Source organism: Thamnophis sirtalis, unplaced genomic scaffold, assembly GCF_051295495.1.
Source record: "Thamnophis sirtalis isolate CommonGarterSnake01/CBP01778 unplaced genomic scaffold, rThaSir2_p1.2 scaffold_3, whole genome shotgun sequence".
Classification (NCBI taxonomy): domain Eukaryota; kingdom Metazoa; phylum Chordata; class Lepidosauria; order Squamata; family Natricidae; genus Thamnophis; species Thamnophis sirtalis.
The window spans coordinates 97,483,770-97,497,814 of record NW_028261383.1 but is presented as its reverse complement, the minus strand read 5'-3'; the positions used below and the strand labels follow the sequence as shown (position 1 = coordinate 97,497,814).

At 38.3% G+C, this 14,045-nt stretch overlaps 1 protein-coding gene across 1 annotated transcript; it reads right to left on the bottom strand.

The window, feature by feature from the left end:
- Window positions 1–413: 413 nt before the first annotated feature.
- On the bottom strand, window positions 414–13,450 carry RNF14 (ring finger protein 14). Its single transcript, XM_014074776.2, has 8 exons — window positions 11,957–13,450; window positions 11,319–11,481; window positions 9,231–9,382; window positions 8,265–8,768; window positions 6,616–6,844; window positions 3,741–3,913; window positions 2,577–2,707; window positions 414–1,165 (listed from the first exon to the last, which is right to left on the bottom strand). The coding sequence occupies exons 2-8, from the start codon at window positions 11,470–11,472 to the stop codon at window positions 1,135–1,137; spliced, it is 1,374 nt and encodes a 457-aa protein (XP_013930251.1). The 5' UTR covers window positions 11,473–11,481; window positions 11,957–13,450; the 3' UTR covers window positions 414–1,134.
- Between the last annotated feature and the right edge of the window lie 595 nt (window positions 13,451–14,045).

Genomic DNA, 14,045 nt, shown 5'->3' with positions numbered 1-14,045 from the left:
AGGAATTCTGTGAATTGTAATTCAATCTGGAAGGTATTAAAAGTGGGAAACTTCTAAGAGTGCAGGAAAACATACTTCTCTATTCTCTCAAGTGGCCAGCAGAACAATTATTGGCATTTATGCCGGCCTTAGGAGGAAAAAATCATTTGCTTCCAGTTTGTAGTAGAAGTTGAAGTGCTAACTTTTATCTATAAAAACCCAAAAGCCGGTAGGAATATTTTATTTTCAACTTCTATATATAACCATAGAGTTCGTGCTTAACACATTGTAGATAGGAAGAGCAGACATCTTCATGTCACCTTGGCCCAGAAGTATTTCTTCCTGATCTCTTCTGGACAAGCATTATTTATTTATTTATTTGCAAATTTGAATGGAGCAAACAACTTATCAACCAGAGATATGATCATACAATGGAACTTTCCATGGACTGACCTGCCAACAGGTTCCAGCAGTAGTTTATTTTGTGAAAACTGAAGGATAGATACAAAATTACTGTTATGGCTAAAGGCAACCATTTGCAGATATCTATTATTTATCAGACAAACTAATTAAGGCCAGAAGACCAGCATTTTGCCCACAAATGCAATAGGGTGCTGTAGAAGCCTCAAAGTACAGGCCTATTATTTGAACCTACTGTCATCGTCGTCTTTATTAAATCTTGATTTTTAAAATCCATTTTCCATCCATGTCAGGATAAGCCATATCCAAGAGACTCTCAGGCTGCATCATTCTCCATGCTAACAGGATAAAGTGTTAAGAATTGTAGAACCTGAAGAAATCACAGGTTTTTTACCTTATACTTTGCTCCTTGGACAAGGACAGCAAACAACTGCTTACATTCCACTGCTGTTGTTCTTGGAACAGTTTTAGTCATAATAGTGCTAACTTGAAAAAGGAGCACATTGTGAAATTTTAATGTGCTTGTTTAAATGTTCAGTGCTTTTGAAAATTAAATTAAAAGATAACATCCATGAAATTAGTGGTAGCAAACAAAAGCAGTTTTCTAGACGATCTGAGCTGATTTCTGTGTCTCATCTATCGATAATCAAAGTAACTTGAACATGCATGATACATTTTCACTTCTTTAGCTTTTTTGATCCTGGTTAAAGATTAATCATTCTCTTCATTCCAAAATTAATCCTCAATTTCCATAGCTTGAAACAGCCTGAAAGACAAGAAAATTGAATTTTAAACAAGAAAATATTTTCCCAACGCGGTAACAACTCATGCATATATTTCTGTAAAAAGCCCCTGTAGCAGAATCAAGCAGCAAAACTAAAAAAAAATAGTTTTCAAAACTGGATTTTTTTTCACAACTATGGAGATTTGTAATATCAGAAACTAATGAACATGCTATGTTTTAAGACAGTATTCCTCTCTATTTTCAGTAAAGAGAAGAACAAACTTAGTAGTACTCAGGCCATAACTTATTAAAAAAAAATTAACATTAAAAGATCTGCAATAATGCATTCCAACTGACTTTCTCAGGACTTAACCACTACTTCTACATACGCTCAATATACTTTGATTGTTTATAACAATAGAGACACATTGTTTGGATTTGTTCCTAGAAAAATTGGTACTCTTAAATAACATACAATATACTTTTTATTTTCAAGCAAGCACTGATATCTATTGCATTCTTTTGAGGCTGTTTTTCACACTTGAAGCCTCTGGCTGTTTTTGCTTGAAGCCTCCAGAGTGTGAAAAACCAGCCCTATGGGCAAACCGGAAGTTCGGCAACGGACTTCTGGGTCCCCGTAGGTCCGTTTTTCGCTCTCTGGAGCCTTCAGGAGGCTTCCCTGAAGGCTCCGGAGGGCAAAAAATGGCCGTACAAGCAAACCAGAAATCACTTCTGGTTTGCTTGTATGCTATGGAATTTGGCTTCAGCATTAACTTTTGGCACAAATTTAAATATTACAGTACTATTTAAGATTTGATTAAATATTACATTTTGGTAGGAAATCTGTTGCGATGCTAATGAAAGTATATTGTATTCTGCATCTTGCTAAGCCATACTTTAATCATAGTTATTAAAGTTAGCTGTGTTTACTCTAAGTAAATAAACCAAACAAGTCACATTATGGATTAGTACAATGTATGAATCCAGTCTTATTGCACATATTATTTTCCAATAAAAAGTCCCATAACAAATTTCAAAGCAGTCAAAATAGTTTTAGCAATTTTGAATTTTTCAATATCATTGCCTCTTGCAGACAAAAAGGTACACATGTCAAAGGTTTTTGTGTTGTACACAATTGTTCAGCCAGCTCTTTCACCAGCTTGTGGAATAAGCTCCATATTAAACAGTGTTCAATTTATTAACATATTGCAGCGTTTTTCAAATTTAGCTACTTTTAATATGAGTGGATTTCAATTACTAGAATTCCCCAGCCAGGATGTTGAAGTCCACACATCTTAAAATTACCAAATTTGAAAGACGTTGACCTATTGTTTTGCTTACTTTGTAGTAAGAGATCCCAAAGTCTTCTAGAATGCAAACTCTATTAACCGCTGTAAACTTAGACCTATAGTGAAATTCCGCTTTTCTTTCAGTAGAGAAAAAAGTTACTTACAAGTTAAAACATGGTGAGCCTGGATCACTAAAGTGCTGGTATGGATTTATCCTGGATAAAACACCCATACAAAGCCAACAGAAATATTGCATGCAAGCAGTGCACCTCATCCTGTTACAGCCATTTAACTTCTGGGGAAAAAGAAAGGAAAAAGACAATTTGACCTAACATCTGTACAATCCACTATACTTTGCTAAATGGAAAATAAAAGATGCAGAGGCTACTCACTTATACTAGCAGTAGCAAATGCTGTCTTCACTGTTATAAAAAAGAGAATTCTGCCTGTCTTTTCTAAATAGCTGAAGCACTAAATGGGATTTTTACCTACAGGTGATCCTTGACTTACAACCACAGTTGAGCCCAAAATTTTTGTTACAAGGGGAGACAGCTGTTTAATGAGTTTTATTCCATCTTACAAACGGTCTTGCTAAAGGTTGTTAAAGTGAATCACTGCAATTATTAAATTAGTGAAATGGTTGTCAAGTGACTCTGGCTTCCTGGCCGATTTTGCAAAAGATGATCACATGACCTCAAGAAACTGCAATTGTCATGAGTCAGTTGTCAAGTGTCTGAATTTTGATCAGGTGACCATGGGGATTACTGCAGTGGTCATAAGTGTGAAAAACGGTCATAAGTCACTTTTTTCAGTGCCAGTATAACTTTGAATGGTCACTAAATGTACTGTTGTAAGTTGAGGACTCCCTGTATGGTACTTCATAGTATTGCCAAAGTGGAGCTTCAGAAAAAAAAGAAAAAAAATCCATTGTCAACAGTCCTCTAGGAAGCATGTCAACAGAAATTACATAAACTGATATAGGCACTTTCAGGTGTGTGTGTGTGAAAGGGGGAGGAGAGAGACTGAAAAACAGATGTCAGACTTATTTGTATCATCTGCCTCCACATGGCGTTTTCTGCAGCTTCCAAACCGAGTTTTCTGGCAGTGGCCGCTCTGGGCGTACGCTCTATGATTGTGGGCCAACACAACCAAAATTTACTGTGGAGATGATCCCAGCCTATAGTCAGGATTGGACTGAGCTGATAGTCTAAAGAATGGCTGTCCACAGCAATTCAAAGCTAGACCACAATTCTTGCTCCTAAAAAGGTAAACATCTTTTGAGTGTCCAGAACATTTTTCAGTCATGTACTTCTTTGCTATGATCTTACCTCAATAGGTGTTGCACAGCAAGGACATGATTTGGAATTGTTTTCTAGCCATTTTTTACTTTCCATCTCCTCTAAAGCCTTTTGAATAACTCTTTTGCCATAGCGTTGCTCCAAAAATCGTTTTGTGGCTTCGTCTGCTTGAAGATATTCATTGCGTAAATCTGCTAGCTTCTCTGCATTAAGAACAGAAAATGGCATAAAGTTGTACAAACTGGCCGCCCAGAGCTTCAGCGCAGCTCCACGCCATGGAAAACATAAATGCGCGCAACACCCCCCCCCCCCAATAATTACAGCCTCAGAGACTTTGTAATGGTGGGAACTTGTTCTCACTCACCTGGGCTTCTGCAGAAGCCTCCCCCCAAAGCCCTCCGAGGGAGGAAGCGCCAGTTGGGAGAGGGGCTTTGGTCCTACTCCGGGCTAGAATTGTGCAGGGCGTGCACGCGCCTATGTTTTCCACGGCATGGAGCCGTAATTGGAAGGCGAGGAACCTGCGGGGCCTCGTCCTTCGGAAGAGGATCTGTCCCAAAGAGGGCAGATGTGGTGGCATCGGTCTTGGGATGTTCTGCGGAGCCCCCCATGGAAAAACGCCGCGCAGATGGCTTTTTAACCAGGCAGCTGTCAGAGAGAAGACGGCAGCGTGCGCCTGTGTCTTAGGCGACCCCTGTGAAAGGGTCGTTCGACCCCCAAAGGGTTCGCAACCCACAGGTTGAGAACCGCTGTTCTAGAGGATGTCTGACCTGCTACTTCAATATGTTTTAATCAATAGAACACTTCCCGTGTGAATACCATGGCTAACAAAGTGGCTTTTATGAGCCAAATTTCGGATCCAAGCCAGCATTTCTCCAGAACAAAGGGGAGATGGTTGAGACTCATGACTTCATCAAGACAGTTCATGAGCAGACTACCATTTTTAGTCGTCCTATGAGTGGAATGGCAGGGTGTCGGGATTACATTAAGCCCATTAATGTAATCCTGACTGCTTTGCATAATCAAAAAAATAATTACATATTTTAAAAACTTACAATAAAATTTATACTATTCTTTATGCAGCAAAGGGGTGCTTCTGTATATGGATTGTGAAAAGTTAACAAGGGTTTTAATGGGCCAGAGGAATTTGGAAGTACGGTTTTAAATTATTTAGAAGTATTTATGGGAAAATATCAATTGCTTTGGGGTTTTTTATAATAAGGCTACCCTGATGGTTGAATATTAGTGTCAGAGGATAAAATAAAATGGAGGAGAAATCCTTAGTGCAAACTTTTTAATACCTTTGAGCCAAACCTTTGGAAAGGAAGGATCAAGCACTTGATAAAATTGACAGATGATATTCTAATAGTTATGAAAGAAAAAGAACTGCAATTGATGTATATGAAATTAATTTGAAGGCGGATTTACATGTAATACAAATAGATGAGACACATGACTTATTCCCTAAAGCAGATGAAGCTATTACACCAGGAAACTGATTTGGATTTATTTTTCTTCTGCATATACAAAATCTGCTAAGATTTGGAAGGATTTTATTAGAAGCAATAAACAAAAAGATCATGTTTACTTATTGATACAAAAGAAATCTGTTTAAAATTCTGAAGGATTATTGTTTTGAAACGCAGATGATCAGCAAACTACCTTTACCTTTTTTTTAAGAAGTCAAAGAATAATTTTAAAAACTCAGGAAAGCTTATAAGATAAGCTTGTTTGACCTGGGTTAAAAGAAGAAAATAGTTGTTATCTGCCCTTACTGGATTCGTGCTAACAATGATTAATAGACCAAGCGTTTGGACTGTTTTCTTTATCTAAAATATGAGTTAGGGGCAAAAGAGAGATTATGATTTATTTTAGAAATTATGTTAAACTACTAAAATTGTTTTTAATCTGCTGGTATGAAATAAGTTATTTTTTAAAATATTTTCTTTATTTTCTTTTTCAGCATCGTCGTCCCCTTTCCCTGTGCTTTTTTGTATTTTATGTAGTTTGTATTCACTTTGCATTTATAATTCTTTATAACATCATTTTAAAAAATCTTCTACTGAATAAAGCCTTCTATATATTCCCTATTCAATTAAAGACACAAAGAAATAAATAAAGAAGAGAAAAATCAAGATCTATCTAAGAAGACAGCCTTTAAGAATTGTATTTCTAACAGTTTGCCAATCCATGGTAACCATTAGCTGCAATTTTAGATGTAAAATATTGGAGATATGGATAGTGACCCAATTATGAAATCAGAATGATTAGAATGAAAATGTTTGATCTGATTTGGAGGAGGAGTGAATTAAATATATTAAGCTCCATAAGAATCTGAAGCTATACAAGAGACTTAAATCATCTTCTCAAACAATTAAAAATTAGACATTTTTTTTGAAACAGAGATCTTAAAATGCTCCATAGAATTAAGATAGTTATTTTCCCCCTTTCTTAAACAAACAAATAAAAACAGCAGGAAAATTTGGGCCACAAAATTTCATCAGTATAATCTTGAAATGCTTTTAGGATTACAAGACAAACTGGAGGACCACCTGCACCATCCATTCTATGAGATTATTGAAGAGTTTCCCACATCCAAAATTATGTTAATTTATTGACTAGATTTATATCCCACTTTTCATTCAGAAGTTCAAGATGGCATAAACAGTGCTCCCCAAAAGAACCCTGTGAGATACAGTCGGTTCATGTAAGAATGTCCCTCTGTGAGTTTCACAACTTGATAAGTAAATGACTCAAGAGTTATTTGGTCAGTACGTTTTCATGGCTGAGGAGAACCTGAGTTTCCTCAGTGCTAGTCCATCATTTTAAGAGCTTACTCCCTAACACTACGCTAATTCTCTTACATATTCAGAGAGCACTGAATGCAAGGTCCTTTATGGTTACTCACCTGCAGTGACTTTACAGGGGGAAACTCCATGATAGGTCATTTTACACAAAGTGCAGAATGCGTAATTACATTGTGAACAGATGCCCATGGTACAAGAAGGATCCTGCATCACCGGGGTTTGGCAGCTTGGGCGTGGGCAATACACTACATCTGCCATCAAATCCAAACTTGACTGAAGCAGCAGGCGATCGTAAAGTGCAAATAGCTTCTCTTCCACCAGCTCTTTCACCTTGAAGGCAAGTGATGAAATATATTAGAGGATTTTGATGTAGCAAGATTTACTTGAGATTATATTTATGAAAATAATCTGATAGAAGAGTACAAAAGATACTAACCAAATGAACTCCGTTTAGACCAGTGGTTCTCAACCTGTGAGTCGTGACCCCTTTGGGGATCGAACGACCCTTTCACAGGGGTCGCCTAAGACCATCGGAAAACACATATTTTCGGTGGTCTTAGGAACTGAGACACCAATTTTATGGTTGGGCGTCACCACAACACGAGGAACTGTATTAAAGGGTCGCAGCATTGGGAAGGTTGAGAACCACTGCTTTAGACCTATTGTCATACAGCAGCAGCTATAGTGATTACACCTCACTTCATATCAAAATTGGAAGGGATTACTTTCTTATCAGTGCTCCACAATGCATATTTCTAGGGCTTGGCTAATAACAATCCAAAGACTTCAAAGATTTAGAAAGGACTCCAGAATATTACTGAATTAAATTGGGGCCAATTCATTACAGAACGTAGAAACATATATTTAACCCTAAGCTTAGACCAAGATTCTAAAGGTATCGAAAGTTAATTTACAAATAATAATAATAATCCAGAAAATAATAAACCTTTGTTTACTGCAAGACAAACAAATTTACATATGTCTCTTCTTATAAATTAGGTGAATACTGACCTAATTCTTTGGGATCTTGGTTTTTTTGCAAAAGATATGGTCCTCTCTTTAAGTACTCACAGTATTAGCTGCCAGAATCATTTTAACAATATAGATAGCCACTACTATAATTGGACATTAGTATATCTTTAAATATGGTACGTTGTAAGTAAGTTCAGAAGTTGTGGGAGCTGATCACTGAAAGCTTTCAAGACACTGGACTGCCATCTGTCAGAAATCGTGTAGGGTCACCTGCTTGGGTGGATGGTTGGATTAGATGTTCTACAAGGCCCCTTCCAACTCTGTTAAAAGTCCTCAACTTATTACAGTCCATTTAGTGACTACTCGAAGTTACAACAGCACTGAAAAAAGGGATCATTTTTCACACTCATGACCATTGCAGCATCTTCATAGTCACATGATCAAAATTCAGACACTTGGCAACTAGTTCATATTGATGACAGTTGCAGTGTCCCAGGGTCATAAGATCCCTTTTTGCAACCTTCTGACAAGCAATGTCAATGGGGAAATCAGATTCACTTAATAACCATGTTACTAACAACTCACTTAACAACTGTGGCAAGAAAGGTCATAAAACGGGGCAAAATGCACATTTCGCTTAGCAACAGAAATTTTGGGCTGAATTTTGGGTCGTAAGTTGAGGACTACCTGTACTAGCTTTTCTTTCTGGATAATGCTCAACTATTTTTATGCTCCAATGACAGGGCGGGGTCTGATGCATAACTGTCTTTTCTTTTACCTGCCCAGGAATGGCAACAGATGAACATTCTGGTTCTGGACAATTCAGGCAATGGACCTGTCCATCTTTGATTTGAATTTCAAAGTAGTTCTTCAAGCAAATCTTGCAGTACACATGCCTGCAGTCTTTAAAGTCCATACATTCGCTTCCCTGTTTTACCGAAAAACAAATATTGCACGTGAACATTTTACAGTTAAAATTCTTCTCTTTTTGAGACTGATCAAAGTCTAAAATTTCCTTAATCAGGATTGACAAAGACTCAATATCCTCTACAGTGCTTGTATCAGAGGATTCTCTATGTGTGGATGCAGAATTTTTGATGTCATGGCAACCATCCTCTTCCTTTGGCTGTTTTTCTTGCTTGGTTATCTCCGGTTCAAACGGGGAAGTTATATTCAGATAGGCAAGTGTTTCTTCTTTGAGAAATTGCATCCAGGCAAACAGGACCACAGAACCTCTGTTTTCTTCCCATAAATTATCTAAGTGCCTGCAAAGTGCAGTGAGCTGGAAGTGGAGAGAGCAGTAGAAAAAACAGTTAGAAAAAACATTTTTTCCACAAATCTTAATTCAATCTGACTATATTTCATGAAAAAAATGGTATTTTAATAGTATTGCATCCATATTTCACTCTCCAGCTGTTATCTGAACATTAAGGACTGCTATACCTGTAGAGATAAAATGTAACTCCAGAAATTACTTATGTATAATTTTCAAATGAATATGTTATAGGGATATTAAGGTTTTAAAGTCACAATTATTGCCTTTATAATATAATTGAAAATAATTCATGAGTTTTAACACACATATTATTTTCCCTAGCTAACCTGAATTTTAATTATGATGCTTCCTTTTAGCAATCATCCTTTGACTACAACAAGATCATCACTCATTCATTTAAAAACTATGTGCCTTATCATCCTGATGGATCATATCAATTACGTGATGTGTAAAAGATGGATGCCAAACCTGAGCCTGAGAGAGCCACTTGCAAGTGAGAGTGAACAGAGGTGGGGAAGTTGAAGGATAGTCTGCTGGGAATTCAAAATTCAGCACTACTGGAGGCAGAAAGCTTACTGTATATTCAAGTTTGCTGTTTTCAAGAGTCTCTGTGAAGTTGCCTGAAACAAAATGTATTCAATGTATTTATTAAATTTGTTTGCTGTTTATCTCACTGCAAGGCAACTCTGGGTGACATATAAATTAATCTGATTATGCAATTTCCAAGTCATGGTATTTAGCTGAATGGTTCCATACATATTATTTCCATAAAACCTTCCCTTTGAGAAATTCTCGTTAAAATTTCCTCAAATGTTACTTGAATTTAGGTATGTTGAGTAAATGTGTAAATATAGTTACCAGTAGATTGCAATCCTCATCCACTTTTTCAACACTGGTGTGTGCAAAATGTGAATTCCTGCCTTGCGCATGTGTGTATGTATATATTCAAAGAGGTAATGAGGTATATTGAAGTATCATATGAGCCAACGCAAAATGCACAGGTTAGCAGAATTCTGAGGGAGACAGGTGGTTAAGAAATAGGATAAATACTGTATTTTTAGGAATATAAGATGCACCTTTTTCCCTCAAAAGAGAGCTGAAAATCTGGGTGCGTTTTATACACTGAATACAGTATTTTTTGCTTCCCAAAACCAAAATGGCCGTGCAAAGCCTTTAGGAGGCTTCCAGAGTGCTCCTGGGGGCTAGGAAGGGCAGAAATGAGTGAAAACGGGCCATTTTTTGCTCGATTTCCCTCCTCCCCACCCCCAGAAGCACTCTATAAGCCTCCTAAAGGCTATGCATGCCCTTTTTTTTTTTTTAACCAAAAGCGGGCCCATTTTTGTGAAAACTTTCAAACTTTAATGGTATTTGTATGCCGCCCACTCCCTAGGGACTCTGGGCGGCTCACAACAGATAAAAACATTTAAAATTACAGAATTAAAATCAACACAACATCCATTTCATCAAATGGGGCTGGAATAATCAACAGCCCCAGGCCTGCCGAAACAGCCAGGTCTTGGTCGCTTTATGGAAGGCCGGAAGAGTGGTGAGGGTCCGGATCTCAGCAGGTAGCCAGTGCAGCTACAGAGAAGGCCCTCCCTCGGGGAGCCACCAACCGGCATTGTTCGTTCAATGGCACCCGGAGGAGGCCCAACCTGTGTGATCTTATTGGTCGTTGGGAGGTAAATGGCAGGAGGCGGTCTCTCAGGTAGCCAGGTCCAATACCATGTAAGGCTTTAAAAGTAATGACTAACACCTTGAAGCGGGTCCAGAGACCGATAGGAAGCCAGTGCAGCTCGCGGAGGATAGGTGTAGCATGGGTGTACCTCGGTACACCCATTATCGCTCGCGCGGCTGCATTCTGGACCAACTGTAGTCTTCGGACACTCTTCAGGGGCAGCCCCATGTAGAGTGCGTTACAGTAATCCAGTCTTGAGGTGACGAGGGAGTGAGTGACCATTCAAAGTGCCTCCCGGTCCAGATAGGGCCGCAACTGGTGCACCAGGCGAACCTGGGCAAAGGCCCCCCTGGTCACAGCCGACAAATGGTGTTCTAACGTCAGCTGTGGGTCCAGGAGGACACCCAAATTGCGAGCCCTCTCTGAGGGGTGGATAATTTCATCCCCCAAGCTAACAGGTAGAATATCAGGACCATCCTTGGGAGGCAACATCAATAGCCACTCAGTCTTGTCTGGATTGAGTGCAAGCTTGTTCGCTCCCATCCAGACCCTGACAGCCTCCAGGCACTGGCACATCACTTCAACTGCTTCACTGAGTTGGCACGGGGCGGACAGATACAGTTGTAGGGGCTGTTTTTTGCTCATTTGGGGGGGGCACCCCCTAGGAGAACTCTGCAAATCTCCTAAAGGCTATTCATGATTTTTTGGAAAAAAATGGGCCTGTTTTTGTGAAAAACAGGCTGTTTTTGGGAGGTCTGCAGAGTGCATCTTATACTCCGGTGCATCTGAAAAATACATACATGAATGTTCCATACTTGACAGTACTATACTACAATACCTTTCAAGCAAATCTGAATCCAAAAAGGAGTCGGACCTACCGCTCAGATACACTCTGAAATTCTGAGGCACATCCACGGAGATTCGAGTTTCTCCTCCTTGCACATCTTGTGCTCTCTTGAATTCATCTTCATCGTAAATACTTGCCAAAGCAAGAAGTTCATCCTCCTGAGATTCTTTGTCTTCTGAAGACATTTAAATGATCTGTGAATGATAAACGTATTTCTAGAATATGTTATGAAGACATCATAAACTGAATAATCTGCTCTAGTCACCATCAGTACCCAAATGGACAATAGCAGCCTTCTGATTTATGAAATCTTTTCATCTGAAGTAGAGATTCCAGGAAACAGTCAAACGCTTTTACTTATTTTAAAAGTTAAACATTGTCTTTAAACAAAATGCAGTACAGTTGGTCTTAACTATGGAAGTTGAAACAAAATAACTTCAATCACAGTTTATAAATCAGTTTAGTTTCAATTAATGACACTTACGGAATACTAAGGTTTTCATGCCAAAGTATATTTAACAGAAATTAAAACTTTCCAATCTTTTTCTTGTGGCCTGGAGGGGGGGTGGGTGGGAGAAAGAGTTTAAAAGCCCAAGACACATGAAAATAACAAAAAGCAACTGTCTATTCATTGTTATGTCTGAAGTAGGCTAATCTCAAGGAACTCACCTGAAAGCCTTTCTTCTTCCTTATGAAATTCCTCCAGGATCCTTTTCTGTTTCTGATCAGTTTTTCACTGGAGTGCCATCCCTGTCATGAAATATAGTGCCCAGAGAAAAATATTTGATCCATACAACATTACTTTAGAAATTAAATCAAATCTGTAATATTCTCTCAAATCAAACATACATTGTAAACTTACAAGTTTAGCTGGTTTTTAAAAATTCTACTGCTGCTACCACAGAACAGGTATAGACTTCAATGGATAGTTAGGACTGCATGGCAAAAAAAACCTGCAACCAGCCTGCCTTCCATTGGGGATCTCTATACTGCACAAGCAACACAGAAAGAGGGCTGAGAAAATATCTACAGATATTTACACGTATCCACAAGTATTGAAGATACAGTTATCTACAGATCTACATCCTGGACATAAACATTTTCAACTCCTCCCCTCCGGATGATGCTATAGGGCATTGCATGCCAAAACAACAAGACCCAAAGTCAATTTCATCCCCTGCCATCATTCTACTAAATACCTAATTCCCCCAGCACTATCTTATGCCTAAGGATATTTACCCATGTAGTATGGCTATATTACTATTATCCATCTCACCTTTCCTGTTACCTACCCCTATTGTTACCTTATAGCTATTACTTTGTCGGTTGTATCTTATGATTTATGATTGTATCTTATGATTTATGATTTATTATTTTATTGCTCATACAGCTTATGCACCAGAAACAAATTCCTTGTGTGTCTAATCACATTTAGTCAATATAAAATATTCTGTTGAATAAATCAATCTTTGGAATCATGTGCGCTGTATAAACCCCACTTGGCTATTAGGAACTGGGTTGCTATGCAGCATTTCCCACAATACATGTAATAACCCAGATCAGCATAAACAAAACCACCATCAACTTAAACTTGTCTTGCTCAGCTTGTTAATTAAACTTTTCAAAGTTTAAGTACGTTGTACAAATCTGGAATAGCTAGATTAAAAAAAAGCTGTAAGTTGAAACCTTACTTGCAGTTAATGGGAAGTTAAAGGTAACAGCTTCAGGTTCATACAGCCTGAAAGATTCAATGAAAATGACTAAGGTGTGCAAGACGAGAGAAAAATGATGTCATGTACATCACTCATGATCATTTAAGATATTGTGTGAATCACGTCAACAGGCCACACAACAGGTTGGCCTGTTGTTCTGATTCAGTCACTGTCATTTCTAAACCATAGCTCATGGCATAGCATCTTGCACTGGAGAACTTCAAGTTCTCCCTTTGCCCCTAACCTCCCTGGCTTCAGATATCACTTTTCTTGGACCAAAATAGCTTCTCCCCTTCTGAACTTTCTATTCCTCTTTTTACTTCACTTGGAGCAGCGAAGCTATAGTGGTTTTCAGCACAGCCTAGGCAAGGAGTAATGTTATCTGTATAGCATCAAACAATACACTGGTAGAAAAATTACAGAATGGCAATGGTAAAGATTGAAAAAAAATAATGGTAAGTACATAATTGATTTAATCATATTTGATTTGATTCCTAATGATTCCACTTGCCATCTCTTCCTCTGCTGCTGCTTTCCTAATATCAAAATTATGACTCTTGGTTCCACAGAGCAAAGACATGACTTTCAGCTACATTATTAGTACCGCAATCTTACCTAAAAAGACATATGCAAAACATATTTTATTCCACTAAAATAATTTTACTGCTCAAATCAATCACATTTATTAAGAATGGTTATTTATTTATTGAATTTCTATGCTCTCCATCTCACTGGTTCTGGGCAGCTTATAGTATCAGAAGCAATTAAAATGGAAACATTAAAACATCAAGTCTTAAAACACAAATGGCATTAACAGTAAGTTAAATAAAGGACCAGAGAGTAAACAGGTGTGGAAGTGGTATCTTATCTAATCTACTAGCCATCTCCAGAGTGGGACACCCTTGTATGGGGCCCAAGAGAATTGGCAGAGCCATGTTTTTAGGCCCTTTCCAAAGGCTGAGGATAGGGACAGATCTCACATCTGGGATGGGAGAAGGGGGAATGATGTTCCAAAGGGCGGAAGCTACGGCAGAAAAGGTTCTCCT

Bases quoted from the DNA above. Each gene is read 5' to 3' on its own strand.
- RNF14 (XM_014074776.2), bottom strand. From the start codon at position 11,472: ATGTCTTCAGAAGACAAAGAATCTCAGGAGGATGAACTTCTTGCTTTG. The intron at 9,383-11,318 runs GTAGGTCCGACT...ATTTTGTTTCAG, and splicing joins TTTCAGAGTGTATCTGAGCG to GCAACTTCACAGAGACTCTT. The intron at 2,708-3,740 runs GTAAGATCATAG...CTTTTTCCCCAG, and splicing joins GCTGTGCAACACCTATTGAG to AAGTTAAATGGCTGTAACAG.